The sequence below is a fragment of the Sceloporus occidentalis genome, unplaced genomic scaffold, assembly GCF_023333645.1.
Source record: "Sceloporus occidentalis isolate IW3139 unplaced genomic scaffold, rSceOcc1.0.p SCAF_146, whole genome shotgun sequence".
Lineage (NCBI taxonomy): Eukaryota > Metazoa > Chordata > Lepidosauria > Squamata > Phrynosomatidae > Sceloporus > Sceloporus occidentalis.
Window position 1 is genome coordinate 1462469 of NW_028317126.1, and position 23545 is coordinate 1486013.

Below are 23545 nucleotides of genomic sequence, written 5' to 3' on the forward strand. Positions count from 1 at the left end.
TCCACTGTTCACTCACTAAATGGCTGAACTTAAGTTACTCTCCATAAACGCCAAAGGCCTCAATACACCTCAGAAACGCACCCTCCTTTGGAGTGAAGCCAAAAAACTCAAAACTGACATCATATGTGCCCAAAAGACTCATTTTAAAAAATCACACAAAATTCCATTATTTTGTAAACGATATACTTGGCAATTCCACTCCATGGCCATGATTAAAACGGCCGGTATTTCAATTTTACTTTCTAACCATTTATCATTATTACACAAAAGCTTTGACCCGTGGGGCAGATACTAGTATGTATGATCAACTCGATAAAGTACACAATAGTTTTTTTTCACGCTCCTAATACTGCTCAGAAAACATTTTTTTCCTCCTTTCTCCAAAAGTTAGACAAATATAAGCAAGGTCAGGTGATCCTTTGTGGTGACCTTAATGCAACCCTGCACCCCCAACTTGACAGCACGACTCAGAGCAGACCCCCTCATGACAATCACTCACTCAAATTAGGCTCTGATTTGTCTTTTCTACTCCACTCTCACCAACTTTTTGACTCCTGGAGAGTATTACACCCCTCTGATCGAGATTCCACTTTTTTTCCACTCCCCACAATTCCTTGCATAGATTATGTTTTCCTTGAAAAACTCACAAGATATAATTTGTAAAATCAAGGAGCTCGCCCCTGTCACTGATTCCGTCATGCACTGCACACAGGTATTAGATTATAAAAGCTTCACAGGAACTCGTGTAAAATGCTCCTGGAAGGCTGGACAAATTTGCGTGCTTACAAAATGCCCACTTTATTACCGGTAGAAGTGTGTTTTCTTTTTTTTTTTTTTTAAACATCTTCTGCATATGTAATTTTATGTCGGTTGCACTGATAACTTTATGTTTTTGTTCTAACTTCCTAAATTGGCCTAGCTCTTTTAATACATGATCCTTGCTGTATTAAACACACTCTTATCACTTACTTCTGCGTACACCATATTTGTAGAGTTGGAATTGGTTTCTAATAATATCCTTTTAGTTGTGACCTGATTCATTTCAAGATCCCCCTGAGATCAGAAACTGCTTTTGAAAGGAAGCAGTCACTGGAGCATGGTCTGACCGAATATTGAAACCCGCTGTAGATTTAACAGTGTCTTGCAACATACAATATGTTTACAGTGATGTGAAAAAATATTTGCCCCTTCCCAATATTTCAGATAATCAAACTAATTTAAACATTAGACAAATATAAACAGAGTAAACACAAACAAGTTCACCTCTGAATGACTCAAAAGAAACAAAATTAACACTTTGGAGTTGCATAATCAAAGTCCTGATTATAATCTGATTGAGATGCCTGAAAAAGGCAGTCCATACCGAAAAATCCTCTGAAAATGTCACTGTGACTGAATTAAAATAAATCTGCCAAGAAGAGTGGGCAAAGGTTCCTCCAAAGTGGTGTAAAAGACTCAATGACAGTTTTTAGAAACGTGAATGCAGTTGTTGCGACCAAGGGTGGCACAACCAGTTTAGGGGGCAATAACTTTTTTTACATAGGTTTTCATGAACTTTTTAACTTCAATATATTAAATGATCATTTAAAAGCTGCATTTGTGTCTATTCATGTTGTATTTGTCTTATAATTAGTTGGATGATCTAAAACATTTAAATGTGATACAAATTAGCAAGATCATTATAATTGAATTTGGCAACCATGAAAATAAAACACTTGGTGGTAAACCAATTTGTCTACTAGTTCAAACAGACTATTTTTTTATCTATCAAAATGGACACACCTTTAGATTTCATATTTGGTGGTTTGAGCTTAGAAAAATGTGTCACCTATAAACAGTCTATTTATAAAGTCTTTTGCTTTAGATGGGACACTTTTGGCTTTCAGAACTATTCAGGCCCTTTACATTGATTGGAATAATTTAAAGGACATAATTAACAGAGAAACCCAAAATTAATGATAGGATTAATACCCATTTAGAAAACAAATTTTTCAATTTTTCATTAACCTTTGAGGAGAAGCTGAGCACCTCCCCCAAGCACATTGAATGCTCCTTTCAACCACCATAAAACAGAATAAACTACCTTGGTTACTTACCTTTCAGAAATAGTATTTTAGGAGCTGAAGGTCCAGATCTGGAACTTCATAAAATTGAGGTTTGAGTTTTCCACGTCCACTTTATCCAACGAACAAAGATAGACTTCAGGGAAAAACAATACCAAATGTGAAGGTGATTAGAAAACATTGGTTTTGGCAACAAAATGGTATGTGTCCTTTTGTCACAACTAGGCAAATATCTCTTATCATAGAACTGCTGGAAACTAACCTGGAAATCTCTGGCACAGATAGATCAGATGTTTCATTGGTAGAAATGGTGAGAGGTGAAGCACATAGGGGCATTTTTCCACTATAAGAGAGAGCAAGTTCCTTGTCACCTCTTCATCTTCCACTAAGTAGAGGAAACATGAAGTGGTTGGTTGTTACCTTTATCTGCCTCCATCTGGCAGAGGGGCTGGTGAGGTGAGTATAAGCCACTGGATTTTTTTTCTCCCGTGCATGAATCATAGGTATAGAAATAGTTAGATACCAACCTCACCAGGGTAATTTGTAGCACCAGGTATTACAGACAGCTGGGGAGCATGAATCAGGGGGCACCAGGCAACATGTTTTCCTAGTCTGCCCCTGGCCTACTTTGCTCTCACTATTGTGTCTATGAGTTAGACTAGGTCTAGAGTGGCACCTTACAGGGGGTGGCATAATAAGCGGCCATTACCCAGAGCCAGCCCTTACATGGTTCGCGTGGTTCATTCTGGATAGATTCATGGAAAAAGAGGAGTATTTCTGCACCTCTCTTTTTTCTATCTACATTATCGGCCACTTGGTGCACTTCCGCAAAAAGGTAGAAACACGAGGACAGCCACTTACACATGCATGTTCATGCTGGACAAAGTTGGCACGGTTAAGCTTTTTGGGAAGAAACATGGCAGAGACAAACTGTCTAGTGACAAATATGGCACTGGGAAGCTGTTTTGGGACAATGATAGCAGGGGCATGATGTATGGGCAGGAAGATTCTGTTGTTAAGCTTTTTGGGCACAAGAAGGCACTGTTAAGCTATTTGGAGACATATGTCAGAGACAAGCTGATTGGACACAAAGATGACACTGTTAAGATGTTTGGGGTCAAAGTTGGCACTGTTAAGCTGTGTGGGGATGAAGTTGGCACGGTTAGGTTGCTTAGGATGTATGGCTCAAATGGCGTGTGAATGTACAGTAACAGTGGTTGCTGTTAAACTCATAATGCTCACATCATGGACCAACAATATACTAATTCAACCAATTTGAGCATTTGTGATTTTGTGATCTAGTTTAGTTGACATGGAGGACTGATCTTGATAAAAATGGGCGATTTTAATTAAAGATTATAATATTTTAAAATAATAGATAAAAAATTGATATGGTGCAGAGACCAAATGAGGAAAATGTGGCGTTTACAGTGTGGCCTGGGCAGCAAGTGGTGGGCAAATTAAGATTAGGGAGTGCATGAGTTTAGTTATGCCTAGGGCAGAACAAAACCTAAATAAGTCTTATTGATTTGATCTGTTCTTGATAAAATTATGACCTTTTGCAAATAGAGTAGTGGACTTCAATGGTAAGATTTAAGTAAGAAAAGACAGATTGAAATATTCAATATGTTATTGCATATGTACCTTTATGGATTTTCTATGCTTGCTGAGACACGTGGACAATCTGACTGACCTGGTTGTATATTAGTACAACTGGGTTGCTGCAAGCTTCCAGTTTTGTTAAAGGACCATCAGACAACCTATATTTGTGCCCAACAGATATCTATAGTGGAACATAGACTATTCTTGTCCTCAAGAATATAGGTCTCTCAAATATCTCCATCAAATCTTATAATGGAAACATGGATATATAAAAAGTAAATGGCCAAGTGATAAGAAGAGTGGGTAAGAAATCACTAAAATATTACATGAAATGCAGCACAAAAACAGTCTCAAGAAACCACAGTGACCCAGTGAAAAATAGTTTAACACCTTCCTGAAACTGTCCTTCTTTGTCTCATTGTCCTCTTTCACTTTTGTCTAAAGAGTTCCTCTAAAAAGATACAAGTCAGCCAGAGAAACTATGCGGGAAAAAGGAATTTTGAATGAATTCATGAGGACTCACAAGAAAGATCCTGCCCTGAAGTACAACTTCAACCAGAAATATGATTTTGCTGTAGCCTATGAGCCGATGTACATGGATGTGAGTAAGACATGGGTATAGGTACATTGCTATGACCATTTAAAAGGTGTGCATATTCAGTTCTTCTCTACACTCTTTCTAGACTTACTACTATGGTGAGATCAGCATTGGAACACCACCTCAGAACTTCCTGGTTCTTTTTGACACTGGATCATCTAACTTGTGGGTGCCATCAACTTACTGTCAAAGTGCAGCTTGTGGTAAGTATTGTTTCAATGTGTTGTAGCATTTTTAAAGTTATAAAGTTTTGCAGTCTTTATTTATGGCAATGGCAATAAATTATTGAGAGATAGGAACTGCAACTTGTGCAACAGAAAAATTATAAGGATTAAATCAAATCCTAAAAAGAGATGGTGCCTATATGTAGAGCTGGTGGAAGGACTTTTGCCACTTTAGGCAAAACCTCATGTTGCTGCTTCTTAGTTCTCCTAGTATCCTACCCTTGGGGGTGGAGTCATGTGAGTGCATCATACACGTGACTTGCACCCCTGTGTTGATGGCATCTAAGTTTCCATCTCTCCTCGGTCCTGGAGCTGGGAGGATCTAGATGTATAAAAAAGTAGCTTTCTGGCACACTAGCCGTTGCATCACTCATTTGGAATGGCAGGATGCTTTCGTGAAGCTTCCTCATTTAGAGCGCTGCCTCCATCTCCTCTGTGTCGGGGACTTGCCCAGCACCCAGGTTGCATCCACAGGATTTGCCCCATCACCCAGATTACATCCACAGGATTTGCCCCATCACCCAGATTACACACATATGACTTGCCCCAGCAACCAGATTGCTCACAGTCTCAAGACTTGCCCATATCCCATCAACAGGACTCTCCCATCACCCAGGTTGCATCTACAGGGGTTGCCCACCACCCAGATTGCACCAACAGGATTTGCTCCAGCAACCAGATTACACAAAGACATGGGACTTGCCCAGATTGCATCCACAGGATTTGTCCACAGGAGTCTTAGGGCTCCTCTCAGTCAGGCTGCTCTCAGTCTGGTTCATCGGCATCCTTTATTCATTTTATTCATTTTATACCCTTTAGGACAAAAACAGTAAAAGTAATGGGTAGACTACATAATCAAAACACACACATATACTCTGCACTTACAAATGCCTGCCAATGCACACATATATACACAAGCACAGTCACGCTTACCCCTACAGATAAACATCCTGGCTTTCACTTGCCCTTTGCATCCACACACATACTTTATTTATTTATCTCTCCCCTTTCTCATTATCACTCTTTTCTTTTTATCTTTCCCCTTTCTCGTTATGTCTCTTACTTCTCTTCAGGTCTCCCATTTGTCCCTACCTTTTCACTTTCACTTTCTATTTATCTACCTTGTCTTTGATCCCCCTTCTCCTTTATCTCTCCCCTTTGTCACCATCTCTCCTCCTTCTCTCTCCCCTTTCTCCCTATCCCTTCCCCTATTCATTATCTTTCTCCTCTCATGTTATCCCTGCAACTTTTCTCCATCTCTCAACTTTCTCATTATCTCTCCCCTTTCTTTACATCTCTTTTCTTTCTCACTTTCCCCCTCTTCTCCCATCTCTTCTTTTTTCTCATTGCCCCTTCTCTTCTATATCTCCGCTATATATTTGACTTATTCACTCCACTTTTTACTATCTCTCCCCTTTCTCATTATCTATCTTACCCCTGTCTTGCTATCTACCTTTCTCTCTCCTTTCTCGGTGTATATATATATATATATATCCGCTTTCTCCCCATCAGTTACCTTGCAGAGGTCCTGTCATGGGAGCGCAAGGCCACTGTCTCACTGTTTTGTCGCAATGAGAGTGGCTTCCATGCTGAGCACTGGCATATGATGTCGTATTCTGCCCCTCAGCATCAATCACCGGCATCACAAGGGAGCAGTGAGACAGAGGCCTCACGCACCCACCACGGCAGTCCTCCTCTGTACTGCGGCAAAGGAGACATCCCCACGTAGATCTGCTCTATAGGCCAGCACCTACCTTGCCTATAGATAGCGGCGTCCCTGTTTATATGTTAAGGTAGGACAGACTAAACAGAAATAGACTAAATTAGACTAAAATAGACTAAATTAGACTAAACAGAAATAAGGGAGGGTGGACAAGAATAGTATGTACTGTGTTAATAGCCATGTCCTAGAAGCAGATAGTGGCTGTGTTGACTTTGTTGGTCAGCTTTAGGGAATTTTGGGATCACCAATTCCCAAGCTGCTTATAGTATGATCAAGCTGATTTAAGCCATATTAAGTCTACTTAAAGGTATACTTTTGCCATCAATGGTTTTGAATATGATTATCCAAGATACCAACGCATATTGTTTTTTAAATGCAGGCAATCACAACCTATTTAACCCCAGCCAATCTTCCACCTATACTTCCAATGGCCAACAGTTTTCCATGTCTTATGGAAGTGGCAGTGTCACTGGTGTCTTTGGTTATGACACAGTATCGGTGAGTAACTTGCATTTATGTTTCTAGGACGGTAGGGATAAAATGTGTCTTTAAAAGGAAAATGGGACAGTTTTCATTACCAATATTTTTTTTGTCTACTTTTCTGTTTTAAAATAATTCTATTTTCCAAGAGGCCTACACACATACATATAACTGCAACAAAACATTCTATACTAGGAAAACAAATATGTGCACGCTACACAAAAAAAGCTCCTCCTCATTAGTATTAGCATTGTCATAACAAGTTAGAACAGTGTCATAGTTGAGCAGGAATGAGTCATCCAAAATAGCCACATGAATACCAAGTTACTGCATTCAAAATCACAGTACAATGTCCCTGACAGCCTCAACTAAATAATATGTATTCTTTCAAAATAAATAAAAATAGAAATTAGAGCTGCAGCTCCCTTCCTTTGTGGTCCAAAATGTTTTGCCTCTGATGTGAGATACTTATTTGTGTATTACTTATTTTTCAGTTGAACACATCTCCTACCATGTGATATACCTACTATATGTCAGTTCCAACACTGGCTCTGTAGCATTACATTTATTTATATAGTGCCAGCAGATTACGTAATGCTGCAAGAGGGTTCTAATGAGATCCTCTTTGTATATAAAATAACACATCTCCTGCATAGACATAGTAAGGGGGGTGGGGGAAGAGGGTACACATTTGAAGAGACCTCTCACTGGATACAGATGCCCAGTATCTGTGGCACCCAGCGAGGTCAGGTAGAGGTGGCAGCAGCACAGTGTAAGTGTATGGTGTTTGAGTAAGTGTGTATGGTGTCAAAGTGAGTGTGTGTTACTGCATGGGGATAGAGTATGTAATAGTGTATGGTGTGAGCATGTGTGTACATGTTACTATATAGTGTTTGCTAGCGTAGGGCATTTCCATGAGGGGTGTGTGTTAGTACCGTATTTGCTCGATTATAAAACGACCCCCCAAATCTGAATATTAATTTAGGAAAAAAGAAAAAGCCTGAATCGGAGACAGGAGGATCCAGGTCCCTTGCAGCTCTGCGGGGGATCTGGATCTTAGTCGTCTCATAGTCAGACCTATTTGAGGTCTGATTATAAGGCGACACTGATTATAAGACGAGGGGTATTTTTCATAGCATTTGCTCTGAAAAAAACCTCATCTTATAATCGAGCAAGTACGGTATTTGGTGTGTGCGTGAGTGTGAAGGTGTTAGTATGTGGTGTCCAGCATCTGTGTGTGTCTCAGTACATATATAGATATAATATATATATATATATATATATACACATATAATGTATATATATATACTAAGGTGTTCGATGGGGTTGAGGTCAGGGCTCTGTGCAGGCCAGTCAAGTTTTTCCAAACCAAACTCGCCCAATCATGTCTTTATAGACCTTGCTTTGTGCACTGGGGCACAGTCATGCTGGAATAGAGAAGGACCTTCCAATACTGTTCCCACAAAGTTGAAAGCATAGCATTGTCCAAAATGTCTTAGTATGTCTCCTTCGCGGGGGGGGGGGCGGATGACTAGCTTCATATTAATGTCTATGTATTTAGAATGCGATGTCATAAAAGTCCCTGTTGGTGTAATCATCAGGTGTCCCAATACTTTTGTCCATATAATGTACATATATATGTGAGCATATTTAAAGAGTTAGAATCAATGTCTGTGTGTTCTAGTGTGTGCTCGAGAAAATCCAGCTGCCATAGTGCACATTGGCACCAATGACATGGTAAAAGGAAGATGGAGAGTCCTAAAAGGTAATTTTAGGGATATAGGGAGTTTCTGTGTTCTGATTCTGTGTTTCTCATTTTGAGCATCACTGCTCACTGCCCTGGCTGCCGATCTTACGCGGGTCGCACCTCGAGGTCTCGCGGGCCGCATTTGCGGCGTTTCTATTGGGGGACCCTGGGGGGGATTTCTTCATTATCGCCCCCACCCGCATGAGTTACTGGGGGGGATCTGTCCCCCCCGTCCCTCCCGGTTCCTACGCCCATGTCTGCAGTATGCGTGTTAAATGGCAAACTTAAGGACATGTCTACAAATGCTCACAGTTTAAGACACAGAGGGCAAGAAAGGGGGAGGGGTTGCCCTATATGTAGAAATAAAATGTAACCTTACACAAGCTAGTGAGGATAGCATAGAGTCAGCTTGGGTTACACTACAATTTGATAAAAGTACATTAACCTGTGTAGGTGTGGACAAGTAGAAGAGTTAGATAATTTACTAGCTGAGGAAATAGCTAAAATGACATTCAAGGAGAAAGCTATAATCATGTCCAGTTGCAGCTGGTTGTGCCAGGAGTACAGATATTCTTAATTCCCTACTCTGATTATATTTAAAACAAGTAGCTGAGAAGCCAACTCAAAAGGAGGCCATATCAGATTTTAGTATTCACAAAAGGACATTTGATATAGGATAGTACTGTAGGGATTTAATGATCCTCAATCAGTGTGATTTAATATAAGAACAGTGACTGAGTCGCACCACACAAAAACAAACGTTTTATATTTTAGAAAAGCTGACTTTTCTGAAATGAGAATATGTGTAAAGGAGTCATTATCAGACTGGCACAATTTAAATAGGGTGTAGGAGAAATAGGAATATTTAAAAGTTAAATTATTGAAGGCAAAGACAAAATTGTATTAAGCTTGTCAGTAAGAGCAAAAAATTTAAACAAACCACTGTGGTACTGTGCAGAAGTGGCCAGAATAGTAAAAAAAGTGAGCATTTAGTAAGTACAAATAAACTCAAAGTGAAAAAGATAGAAAAATCTATAAGATTAGGCAGAAAAAGGCAAAGCAAATTATAAGAGCTGTCAAAACACACGCAGAAGAAAGAATTGCCCAGTCAGTAAAAAGGGGAGATAAAAAGAAAGTGAAACAAGGATTAATTAGATTAAAAACAAAAGGAGTGTATGTAGAAGGGGATTAAGGACTAGCTGACTGTCTCAATTAATATATATATGTTCAGTTTTACAGATTGAAATAAAGCAAAGGGAAATTAGCAAAAGTTGTGCCCATTCACAAGAAACCCAATAGGGAGGAGTCCGGCAAATACAGGCCTGTATACAGTATTTCACAAAAGTGAGTACACCCCTCACATTTTTGTAAATATTTTATTATATCTTTTCATGTGACAACACTGAAGAAATAACACTCTGCTACAATGAAAAGTAGTGAGTGTACAGCCTGTATAACAGTGTAAATTTGCTGTCCCCTCAAAATAACTCAAAACACAGCCATTAATGTCTTATACCTCCCAACATTTCAAAATGTGAAAGAGGGACACTTTTAAAAAAAAATCTCACGGAACTCACCGATACAAGCAATTGCACTTTACAATGTCGCGCTCGCATCGCCACTTAAAACACACTTTGTTTTTGTCAGCAGTAATGCATATTAAATATAACCAACACATTGAATTGAATTCCCATGAGGCTCAGCCAGACATACTACTTCCATGATGCTGGATGATAAGAAGTGCAGCAACAGTAAAGCTGCAGATGCTAGCTGTGAACAAAAATTCCCATGATTCTCAGCCAGCCATGTATCCACCATAATGCTGGCTGAGTATCATTGGAAGAGTAATCCACAGCAGCAGAGATTTTTTTAAATGAAAAAAGGCTAATGTTAGCCTCCCTCCCAGTACACTTACACACATCTGCCCACAAACACACGTATACACATACACTGCCTTTACACACACATATCCCGCCCTTACACACACACATATGCACGTACACTGCCATTAAACACACACATACATGTACAGGGCCCTTACACAGACCTCTCCATAAACACACATATACACGTACGCTGCCCTTACACACGCACACATATACACGTACGCTGCCCTTACACACGCACACATATACACATACACTGCCCTTACACACACACACATACATGTACACTGCCCTTAAACACACATACATGTACACTGCCCTTACACACACACATACACATGTACACTGCCCTTACACGCACATATATATATATACATACACTGCCTTACACACCAGCTAACAAATACCTATACTGCTGTTACACACACCGGCCCATACACACACACAAGCTTACAAACACATAAATACACTGCCCTTACCCCTTTTCTCCCCATCTCTTACCTCTTCCACCATCCACCATCCTTCTGCCTTCTGTCTTCTGCCTCCATCCTGTTTCCTGCGGTGGGAGCGCGAGGTCTGTCACTTCACTCGCTTTACTACTCCCTCATCACTACGCGCCGGCTATTGCTGCCGAGCGCATGGATGACGTCATTATTTGCCGGTGCATAGTTATTAGGGAGTAGTAAAGTGAGGTCTAAAGTGACAGACCTCACGCTCCCTAATGTTGTGCGTACATGCCTAAGTGGAAATGTCCAAATTGGGCCCAAAGTGTCAATAGTTTGTGTGGCCACCACTTTTTTCCAGCACTGCCTTAACCCTCTTGGGCATCGAGTTCACCAGAGCTTCACAGGTTGCCACTGGAGTCCTCTTCCACTCCTCCATGACGACATCACGGAGCTGTTGGATGTTAGAGACCTCCCACCTTCCGTTTGAGTATGCTTCACAGATGCTAAATAGGGTTTAGGTCTGCAGACATGCTTGGCCAGTCCATCACTGGCCAAATGGGCCCAATTTGGACATTTCCACTTAGGGGGTGTACTCACTTTTGTTGCCAAGGTTTAGACATTAATGGCTGTGTGTTGAGTTATTTTGAGGGGACAGCAAATTTACACTGTTATACAGGCTGTACACTCACTACTTTACATTGTAGCAGAGTGTCATTTCTTTAGTTTTGTCACATGAAAAGATCTAATAAACTCACTTTTGTGAGATACTGTATCTGTAGTAGGGAAATTAATGGAAACTATGTTAAAGGATAGACTTGATGAACATCAAAAATTACATGGGTTTCACAGTCAAAAACAACATGGATTTACTTCATGCAAAACTAATCTTATTGATTTTTTTGATTTGGTGATTTCAGTAAGGCTTTTGACACTGTCCCACATAGAATACTTTGATTCCAATATTGTTGAATGGATTGGAAAGTGGCTGAGTGACAACAGAGGGTTGTAGTCAATGGAGTATATCTGGAGCAAGGTCTTGTTATCAGCAGAGTACCTCAGGGATCTTGGACCTATTCTATTGAATATTTTCATTAGTGATATTGCAGAAGGTCTTGATGGCAATGTATGTCTTTTTACTGATGACACAAATATTTGCAAAAGGGTTGATGTTCCTGGAGGGATAATAAAATGGCAAATGATTTAGGTATACTGGAAAAATTATCTGAGCTGTGACAACTGACATTTGATGTAGATAAGCGCAAGATAATGCACCTAAGGATACTATCCTAACCTCAACATCTGAGGAAAGTGATTTAGGGGTATATTAGACAATGCAATAGACCATAAGGATATAGATACTTTGGAGAAGGTTCAGAGAAGGGCTATTAAAATGGTTCATGGATTGCAGGATAAACCGTACCGGGAAAGGTTTAAGGATCCCAATTGTAAATGTGGAGCTGCATGTAAAGGTGTTTAAAAAATCAGATCCTCTTCAATCCTAATTTTTGAAACATCATTTTTGAAACACCTTTACACGCAGCTCCACATTTACAATTGGAGCTGTCTTTCTGAGTGTAACCATTTATTGTCTATTGTTTGCATTTTTTTGTTTGACAATATTACACTATATATATATATATATATATATATATATATTAGACTTGTGCATTCGTCTTTGGGCGAACATGAAAACGAACACGAAGAGTGCGTTTTCGTGTTCGTTCCGAAGACACGCCGAAGAGAAGACAGCGGCGGTAAAACGTAGACGAAGACACATACCACGAAGATCTTCGTGATCGTCTTCGTCTTCGTCTACCACTCTCCCCGGTCCCTTCCCCTTCTAACTTACCTTGGCATCGGGGCAGTTCACGTAAGTGGAAATCCGCAGGTTCGCCGTCATGGGTTACAGGGCAGTGCGAATGAGCCTATTGGTCGCCTACAGGAACCTCCTCTGGCATCAATCAATTGGTTGATGCCAGAGGAAGACCCTGCAGGTGACCAATAGGCTCACTCGCACGGCCTTTGTAACCCCCGACAGCGAACCTATGGATTTCCGCTCCTGTTGATCCAGGGATTTATTCTGATTGCCATATTTGGAGTCGGGAAGGAATTTTCCCCCTGGTATGGGGCAATTGGCATCTGCTTCATAAGGGTTTTTTTGCCTTCCTCTGGATCAACACAGTAGGGACACAATATGTATATAGGTTGAACTTGATGGACTTTGGTCTTTTTTCAACCTTATGAACTATGTTACTATGTTACTATGTTACTATGTTAACCCCTTCAATGCTGCGTTACATAACGGGAGCGGAAATCCGTAGGTTAAAGGGCCGTGCAAGCGACCAATAGGCTCACTCGCACAGCCCCTTAACCCTTTAAGGTTAGGGAGCCTAAAGTTAAAAGTTAACCCCTAATGAAAGTTAAAAAGTTAACTCCAATGCTGCAACTTACCCGGCAGATCCCACTGGCCTCCCTGTTCTGTCAGTTAAATGTCCGTACGAGCGACCAATAAAGTCGCTCGTACGGACATTTAACTGATAGAACAAACAGGGAGACCAGTGGCATCTGCAGGGTAAGTTGCAGCATTGGGGTTTTAAAAGTCTGTACGAGCGACCCTATTGGTCGCCAGCAGGGGGCCAGAGCTGCTGCGGTACGCGTTAACCCCATATTAACCCCTTAACCGGAAAAACGAAGAAAAACGGAACACGAAGAATGTCCACGAATATTCGGCCGAAGAGAAGACAGGAACAGGCGAATATTCGCGGAATACGAAGATTTTTTTTCCCACGAAGACGAGCACGAAGACGAACACGAAGAGCCACCTGGTGCCCAAGTCTAATATATATATTTGTTCTTATCCTTATGGTCACTTTTGAGACATGTTTTTGTAAGTAAATATTTTTGCTTGTCTTCACATGGTAAATGTGTGTATCACGGATTTGCGCAAGGTTCAGTTGATTTTCTGGTGTATTGTTTTAATAGGTGATTGTGCCCTATTTGTGTACCGCGTGCAGAATTTTTTGGACACTTGATATTTTATTATTTTATATTTTAAATCTGTCTTCTATTTTTAATTGGCCGCCTTACAATTTCTTTTTTGCACATGTTAACATATATAGCCTAGAAAAAAGACATGATAGGGGGGATATGAGAGAAACATTTAAATACTTTAAAAAAGGGAATACTTTAAAAGGGAATCAACATGATACGTTTTTATTTTAAAGAAGAAATACTACCACAACAAGAGGACATAGTCTAAGGCTAGAGGGGCAAAGTTTTAAAAGTAATATCAGGAAATATTACTTAACTGAAAGGGTAGTGAATGCATGGGATAGGCATACATCTAAGCTAGATATAAGATAAGGCCAGGGACTAAGGAAAGTATTGAGAAGTTGTGCAGATTATGTGTGCCAAATGGTATTTATCTGCTGCTACTTTTTATGTTTTTATGTTAGTGTATGTTGTTGCAGGGCTGCACTGGCACCTTAAGGCTGCAGCCGCACATCATGCATGTGTCTTGATGTCAGCATGTATGTGCGAGTGTCAGCGTATGGTGTTGGATGTGTCAGGGGTGAGCCTAGGTTCGTCTTTCCTCCCATAAGGTGTGCTTATGGAAGGATCATAAGGCAGGCGATGGGTGGAACATGGGCGGAACAATGGTTGGTTCAAAGCGATGGACATTGGGCAGGCTGATGGGAGGGGCATGGGGGCCCAGGCTTCAAGTCTGTACTAGGCCTAAAGATTTGTGATGGTGGCCCAAGTAATCTCACGCAGCGCAGGCAGTAAATATCACATTACTAATTACAATGACAACCTCCATTCAAATGAAGTAAAATGAAGACAATAAAAACAAATTTTTTTCACTTTATACTATCTACTACTATATTTTCTGTATCTCACTGTAATTAACTCTCAAATATCTTTTAATTGAACCATATGTCCATACCTGGGCGCCGGGTGAGCGCTGCTTCTCCGGTTCAAGACCCGAATGCTCCGGGTCGCGGGAGTGGGGTCTTGACAAGCCCCACTCCCCGCCCATTTCCCCTTTAAATGGGGGTGTTTCCCGCTGCTGCCATGAACTCCCAGGACCGCCCACCAACGTCAGCGAGACCGCCCGCAGACGTCAGTGTGCAGTCCTGGGCGTGTCCCGCAAGGGAAGGCTCCGGGTAGCTGGAGCCAAGAAGTTCCCAGGTATGTATATGTCTACCAGAATAGACCATAACGGATAATACATTTGAAAGCAGGAACAACTAGAAATTAGTAATGAATTATTGTCTGATGGTGTTGTGTGAAATAATAAACTATAAGTATGTTGTCTGATTCTATCTAATACTCTTTTTTGTTCATCCTTGAAATATAATCTACAGATTCCTATATTCCATTATACAGGTTCAGGGACTCACTCTTACTAATCAGGAGTTTGGTTTGACATACACAGAGAGTGGAAGTAGTTTCTACTACTCCAAGTTTGATGGAATCTTTGGTATGGCTTATCCTGCTATGTCTGCAGGCGGTGCCACCACTGCCATGCAAGGCATGCTGCAACAAAATCTGCTGAACTACCCGATCTTCAGTGTGTACATGGGCAGGTAAGCCCAAGGAAAAATACTTATTTCTATTTCTACTAGAGTATATGTTTGTCATTAAAATTACATATACGTTTTGTTCTTTCTTTTTCTCTTTTCCTCTCGCTTTGCCCTTTTCCACTCTTCCTTCTCTCTCTCTCCCTTCCTTATGCCCCAGTCTTTTCTATCTCCCTCTTTCTTCTGTCTTTCCATCTCCCTTTTTTTCTTGACCCCCTGATATTGAGGTGAACAGATTTTTAAAATGAAACCCGGGGACATTTTTTTAATTGGCAAAGGGTAAAAAACTATTTTATAAGCATATTTTCTTCAAACTATATATGGAGTGTATTTGGTATGTGTTTTCTCACATTTTGACCATTAGAATCTTTTGGGCAGATTGAGAGTATCATGGGCCTGGTGCCGAGGATTAAAATAGACAGAATCTAATGTAATGTTTCTGTTGGTAAATGCAGGTAAGGAATCCAGTATGCAGGAAAGGTAGCAACAGGAACGGTTCGGACAGAGTCCAAAGAATAGTTGAGCGTTCATCTGACAATAGTGCAATAACCGTATGGATCTTTATATAGTCCGATGAGTACGTACTTGGTCTTAGATTAAACATAATTTGGCAAGACATCATAAAAGTAGTGTATTTCTTACGGTCACCGGAGAAACGTTCAGGCATAGGAATTTGAGGTTCAGGTGCAAATGCTCCTTGCAGAGTCATGGATTCAGGTGCCATAGAAGGAGCCGAGAAAGGATCGCCTTGAGCGTTAGAGCTGCCTTGCCTCTGGTGCATCTCCTGGCGTATCTGAAGCTGTCCTGCTTGAACATCTTGCAGTGACTGATTAAACACGGCCATTTGCTGGGTAAGTGCGGCCACAGCCTCAGCCAAACCTGCGGATTCCATAATGGCTTGGTTGTTATGTAATGTTTCTGTTGGTAAATGCAGGTAAGGAATCCATTATGCAGGAAAGGTAGCAACAGGAACGGTTCGGACAGAGTCCAAAGAATAGTTGAGCAAGCTGGGTCAGGAATGGAGAAGGTAACGTAGTCAGGAGTAAGGCAATGGTTCAGCAACAGGAGGATCCTCAGACAAGCCGGGTCAGGAGTGGAGAAATCAGAGTAAACAGGAACAAGCCGAGTCAGCAACGAGAGGGTAATCAGACAAGCCGGGTCAGGAGTGGAGATATCAGAGTAGCCAGGAACAAATCAAATCAGGAGTAAACGCAATATGCAGCAGGGAACAGCTCAGCTGGGAACAACAACAACCGAGCACTGAATGAGTGTCAGTGCTCAGGTTTTAAACTTGCCGCCTCTCCAAGCCCCGCCCCCAGCTGATGACGTGGAGCTGTGCGTGCAGCGTGATCTCCACTGAGGCATAGAGAGACGGAGGGGGCGTGGCATGTGTGCGTGCTCCTCCTCCCTATTCTGGAGGGGCGGCATGGGGAGCAGCAGACCCCGAGTGCCCGCCAGACGCGGGCACCGAAGATTGGGCACCGGGGAAGGTAAATGGCGAGTACCCGCTATCCGCGGGTACTCGGGAGAATGGCTCCGCTGCGGTTCGGGACGAGAACGTCCCGGATCGTGACATCTAAGCTTCTCGGCATTAATGTGTACTGGATAAAGAAATCAGTGCGAGGTAGATAATATAGGATAGAATCTTATATGATGGAACTGAGAGTACATCAGTACAATAAAAAAAGGACTCCTGAAATCACAATGTAGTGCTAATCCTTTTTAATAAAATATGCAGATTAAAAAATGAATAAATAACACAAAACTTTTACTTTTCATCTCACTGATTTCTGGGCCTAGAAAGTTTTGTCCTCTGAAGTGACTACAAATTCCGGAGGGGGTTTTATCTCTGGATACATAAAAATTATATAGTTCTTTGCCAGGAAACAGATTACCAAATACACACTAGGACAGGCTCTGCCACACCGACACCCAAACACACACACCAGGACAGGCTCTGCCACACCGATACACAAACACACACCAGGGCATGCTCTGTCACACTGATTCCACACTGCTTTGTCGTTGACCCCCCTTTTGTGTTTTTGCCCCCCTGTGTATCGTCCCCTGCCAGCACTATGTATATTTATGCCCCTAGCCTGCCCCTCACTTTAGTATTGATTTATGTAATGGCCCCCGCTGCCCCCTTGTGTATCGATGCCACCAGCCCAGATAAAATACTGCCCTGTGTATATCTGACTAGTTGGTTCCCTTCCATGGGTCTATACATTCCTCATACTGCAGGGCAGCATTTTATTTGGGCTGGTCATCAATATGTAAAAGTTATGTGTCCTGGAAAAAATGGCAAATGAGGTCACCCTTGTGTATTGCCCCCAGCTAGCCCCACATTGTATATTTATCCCAACACCAAGCCCCCCTTAAGTATTGATTTATGTGATGCCCCAGCCAGCACCCCCTTGTGAATTAATGCCCCCATACCCAAATGCAAATATTGCCCCCCTTTAGTATCATGTCAGCCATGTTACCCAGATTGGAAGCAGGACCTGCCCAACACCTAGATTGGAATCATAAGACTTGCCATCCTAGCCTCAAATAGCCTTCCTGTGCCATGCCCCCCCACTTAAAACATTAATTCACTCATTCATATACTCATTTACAGATACTCATTCATTCCCTCATTCAAGCATACTCGTTCATACACCCTCCCCCACCTGTGAGCACTTCTCTTGTACTGCCCAGGGGAAGCAAGAACGCAGTGGAGTCATGTGACGTGACATAAGTTCACTGACTCAGCTGGGTTCCTGCTTCCCTTGGGCGGATTCAAGAGATGTTGCTCGCACCACAGGGTAAGCAGCAGGGCCCCTGCGGAAATTAATCCGGCCCTGCATCCGGGGACATGTCCAGAGACATAATTCGTCTGTGAAACCGGGGGCATCTGGTCACCCTACCTTATATCTGATACCAGCCCAGCAGAGATTTTGTTTGCGCCCTTTTTTATTTCTTTTTCTATTTTACACTTAAAAGAGAAGTGAGAAGAACCATAGAAACATGTGTAATCTGCCTAATTACAAATCTGTCACTGTATCCTACTAGCACATCCTAACCATATTTGGCTCCTTATTGAAAGTCAAGCACAAACTAATACAATAAAAGGAAAAATAAATATGACATGCACAATATGTTGCTCCCAACTATCTCTTTTCTTCTCTATCCTTGAAACTGTTCTTTCACTAACGTCTCATGCTGTCCAGCATACAAAGTGACTTGGAAAGCAGGAATTTAAAAAAATTATGTTATAAACAAAGTAAAATGTAATCTGTTATGTACAGTGGAAAGGCATTTGTAAAATTTGTGTACAATCTAGAAGCCATACATTGCATTTCTTCAATCTCACATTATGGTTTGTGTTAAATAGTAAAAAAAACACATGTGACTTTGTGTAATTTTAACTTCTCTCTGTTTAGCCAGTCTGGAGAGGTTATCTTTGGTGGAGTTGAAAACAGTTTGTACTCTGGACAAATCCAGTGGGCACCAGTAACTCAGGAGGTATACTGGCAGATTGGAATTGATGCGTAAGTTAACCAAACCTCTTTCTTATGAAGACAGGAATTGAGTACCTCAATTAAATAAGTAATACATTTGCTAGAACTTTACACCAGAATAAAATTGTATTAGAATACACTTGTAGATGTGGGTTGAAATTTGATTAACTAAATGCTTACAATTAATAATCCTTGTAGATGGGGAACATAAAAAAAATAAAAGGACAAAATATCTATTTGGTTAAGACAGGAAAATAAGTAAGACCATCTATGCAAGATTTGCATATATGAAAAGAAAACTTTTTTTAGGTTATGTATGCTGGAGTAATACATGCACTGATAATTTTGGATGCATTACCAGGCATTGAAAATGTGTCATGACTTCATGTGTAGCTACTACCACGTGGTGCTTAGTGATGCTATTGCTAAATATGCTGTTCTGAAACATTAGTTACTTGGTTATCGGTTATTTAAACATTCCAAGTTTGTACGTGTCTGGTAACCATAGGGTAGCAATACTGGAATTTTAGTAAAGCATGGAAAAACATTTAGCACATTAAAACAGATCTGGACAACTGTCTGTGGTACATTCACTAAAGGCAGAGTGGATAGGAGAGTTGTGGTTTTAACATTTTTTTTTACTAATCATTATGAATATCCAATGTAAAGGGCTGAGCTGATTGCAAAATGCATAACTGAATGGTTGAGGAAAGGTTAAAGTAATCTCCCAGATTTAACTACACATTATACGTGGCCAGACAATAGTTTCCTGTAGCAGATGCTCACTGGGACTGGCTCATCATAGTGTATAGTGAAGTCAAAAATGGGAATTTTTATATGATGACTGAATCCTCTTTGTGTTTTTATGTATTACCTTTCTTTTAACCCCTTCGTGACAAAGGCTGATTTTACTTTTTGTACCCTTCGTGACAATGGCCGTTTTAACATTTCTGCACTGCTCGTGTTTAGCTGTAATTTTCTTCTTTCCCGTTTACTGAACCCACACACATTAGATATTGTTTTTTTTCAGGACAAGAAGGGCTTTCTTTAGATGACATTGTTTTGATTGTATCATATTATTTACTATTAAAAAAAAGTATAAAATATGGTGAAAAATTTAGAAAAAAATGTTTTCTAACTTTTAGTTGAAAAATCTTTTACTCATCTATAAAAGGTAATAAAAAAACCTGCTAAATAGATTCTACTATTTGTCCTGAGTTTAGAAATACCCAATGTTTTTATGTTTTTTTGCTTTTTTCAGCACGTTATGGAGCAATAAGTACAGGTAGTGTTTGCTATTTCAAAGCCATTTTTTCCAAATCTGGTAATTCTTCCCCCCATGTGCCATTTCGGGTATCTTTGAAGCTGGCCAATGCAATTTACCCCATCAAATCATATATTTTTGAAAACTAGACAGCCCAGGGTATTCCAAATGCTGGTATTTTAACCCTTTCCAAGCACTTATTCTACCATCAGCCTTTGTCAAACTTTATGGTAGTAATTTTTTTGCATTTGTTTTTTCACACACATTTTAATTTAGGTATGAATAAACAGGTTCTGGTATATGTCACTATCACAAAACACCCCAATATGTGTTCAGCAACATCTCCTGAGCGCAGTGATACCCCACATGAATGATTTTGCCTGGGTGTTTGGGGGCAAAAGGGCCACATTTGGGGCATGCACATTTTTCAATGTTGAACTTTGGCATTTGGGGATCCACTGCCCATCCCCTATTTGGTACATCTTTGAGCCGGGCCATTTCAGTGTGCCCAACAAAACCATATATTTTTGAAAACTAGACACCCCAGGGTATTTTAAATGCTGGTATTTTAACTCTTTGCATGCACACATTTTACCACCAGCATTTTTTCAAAGTTTGCAGTAGTATTTTTGTGTGTGTATTTTTCCCACACACACCTACTTTATGTATGAATTTACAGCTCCTGATATATGCCGCTGTCACACGACACCCCAATATGTGTTCAGCAACATCTCCTGAGTACAGTGATACCCCACATGCATGGGTTTGAACTAAAAGGCCACATTTGGTACGTGTGCATTTTTCTAATTGGAAATTAGATGTGTGGCCATCCTTCCCCACGTGTTAATTGGGACCTTGTTGAACCCGGCCATCAAATCATACATTTTTTAAAAGTAGACACCCCATGGGCATTTAATATGCCAGTATTTTAACTCTTTCCATGCGAGAATTGTTTTAAGCTAATATGCTAATTTTAGGACTTGCTCACAAAAATATATTTTTTATATATATTTATTTTTTTGCCTTTTTTTTATTTTTTTAACATTTTTTTTCAACTTGAAGGTTCCCCTGATACTGACATCAGTGGGAAATTATTTTTACATTTTACTGTTTTTTTACTATTTTTTTTCTAATTATTATTAATTTTATTTTTAATTTATTTTTTCTAATCACACTGTGATTAGAAAGCTGAGCTCCATTGACTTGCATGGTTGAATGCAGTACCTATATTCAACCTGCAAGTGGAGCCAGAGTTCTCTAGAGGGTCAGGAGACCGTCTAGCGAACTTTTTAGACTTTATTGTTTTTCTTTATTGAATTTTCCCGGACCGCCGCCATCTTGCTGATGGCGAAGATCACCGGCAGCTGCGGCTGTGACCGCTCTCCGGAGCAGTCACAGTCCATCCCCAGGTAAGTGTTTGGTGTCGCTGGATGCCTCCTGATCGAGGCATTCCAGCGACACCATTTAAGTTTAGGAGTCTAGAGAGAGAGAGGCAGGGCTAGAATGGGATTTAAAATTATCCCTTGCCCTTTATGGCCAGTGGCAGATATACAATGCCTGTTCTGCTGGATATGCATCGTGGCATGTTATACTCTTGCAGGGAGTGGCCGTGTTTATTCATTGAGCAGATTCACACTGAAGGACCAGTTCTGCCAATAGCGTCAGCAACTCCTGTTGGCAAAGTGTCTTTGAGACAGCAATCTGCCAATGTTTTTGGAACCCTGCTCCTATTTTGTTGTATTTTTCCGCAGTCCACCGTGTCAAAACAAAAAAACCCTTACGAAAAAATTACTGCAGTTTTTCAACAAATTTGTGTGGGATCTTCCCTTACGAAAAAATTACTGCAGTTTTTCTGAAGTAATACTGCAGTTTTTTGGACATGAAAAAACTGCAATACTGCACTTAAAAAGTGCAGTAAAAGTGCAGTATTGCAGTTTTTTCATGTCCAAAAAACTGCAGTATTACTTCAGAAAAACTGCAGTAATTTTTTCGTAAGGGAAGATCCCACACAAATTTGTTGATGATTCCTTTAAATTAGGGGCAACCCAGAGGACCTACCATGCTGTCCCTAATCTTGTAAATACAAAAAGCAAACCAATATCTGGTGTCACTTTTGCACAACTTCTTGAGGATTTAATATTGTTTAAACCCCAGTTTGTCTTTGTATTCAACGAGGGACTCATCAATAGATACTGTATATTTTTTCTGGTGTTTACATTTCTACAAACTTTGCCTGAAGTAAATAAAAAGAGATGTATCTTAAATAATTTGTCATTCATGGGGTGATTATCATTGTGCATTAATTTGAGCAGTATTAAGTATCTACTTCTTATTTTAGCAACAATTGTGGTTGAATATACTGCATCTAGTAAGTTCTTTACTGGGCGGTTTTACCATGCCCATAAGCATAGTTAATGCTCAACTTTCCTGTGTTAGGGACCAAGAACTGGACAGTAATCAAATTTGTCTGGAACAGTATCTCTCAACATTGAAGGTTTCATAAATTGGATGAGGATTAATTCTGTCATATTTACCCTGATTATAAACAAGGTAAACAGAGGGAATTTCCAGGATTTAACTAAACAAAGCCACTCACTCTCTTCTACCTGCACCAACGAAGTCTAAGTCTTATTATTTGTTCCCTGGCACTTTGCTCCACAATAAAGCATTGAAGCTTTTCAGAGCAGGAAGTCTCTATATTCTTACTTTATTGGTTTGCTGTGAAGAATTTGGCGGATGAGCTGCCAGTTGCAGGATCAGAGGTGTGTGCAGTTCAACAGCCTGTATAGGAATATTGCTAGAAAGGAGAAGGGAGAGGACTCTAGGACAGGAAGTTAAATGATATGCTATTTCATTGGTCACTAGCACTGGAGTTACATATAACATACTGCTCCTAGAAAACTGTTATGGTGCACCATAAATAAGATTATATTGTAAATCACATTCATTTCAATTTATAATCAAAGAACTATCTAGTCTATTTCCACTTAACTTTGTTGATTTGAGGCGTAAGGCTGGCTTATAGCTTTTGCAATATGTTTTTGCAGATTTTCCATAAATGGACAAGCTACAGGATGGTGTGGCCAAGGATGTCAGGCCATTGTAGATACTGGAACCTCTCCTCTCACTGTGCCGCAGCAATATATGGGAACTCTCTTACAGTATCTAGGAGCACAGCAGGGCCAAAATGGAGAAGTAAGTTAATATTTAAACATTTTAATGGCTACAGAACGTAATAAAAATTGATTTAAAATATGCTACACAACTGCTTGCTGGCTCTACAGTTGTGGCTAAAAGTTTTGAGAATAACACAAATATTAATTTCCACAAAGTCTGCTGCCTCAGTTTAGATGATAGCAATTTGCATATATTCCAGAATGAAAATGAATCCCAAAAAAACATTTCCACTGCATTTCAATCCTGTCC

At 40.4% G+C, this 23545-nt stretch overlaps 1 protein-coding gene across 3 annotated transcripts in view; it reads left to right on the forward strand.

Annotated features, from left to right (window-relative positions):
• Positions 1-2463: 2463 nt before the first annotated feature.
• The window catches only part of LOC149280826 (gastricsin-like), a 29732-nt gene continuing 8650 nt past the window's right edge, over positions 2464-23545 (forward strand). Inside the window, exons 1-8 of one of the 3 annotated variants that reach the window (XM_089500062.1) lie at positions 2464-2519; positions 4110-4266; positions 4349-4466; positions 6590-6708; positions 15159-15358; positions 16430-16445; positions 18782-18885; positions 23167-23314. In XM_089500062.1, the coding sequence (XP_089356188.1) occupies positions 2464-2519; positions 4110-4266; positions 4349-4466; positions 6590-6708; positions 15159-15358; positions 16430-16445; positions 18782-18885; positions 23167-23314 (918 nt within the window). Of the gene's footprint in view, positions 2520-4109; positions 4267-4348; positions 4467-6589; positions 6709-15158; positions 15359-16429; positions 16446-16539; positions 16558-18777; positions 18886-23166; positions 23315-23545 lie in introns of all 3 variants that reach the window. The other 2 variants (XM_089500061.1, XM_089500063.1) reach the window with 2 other exon arrangements.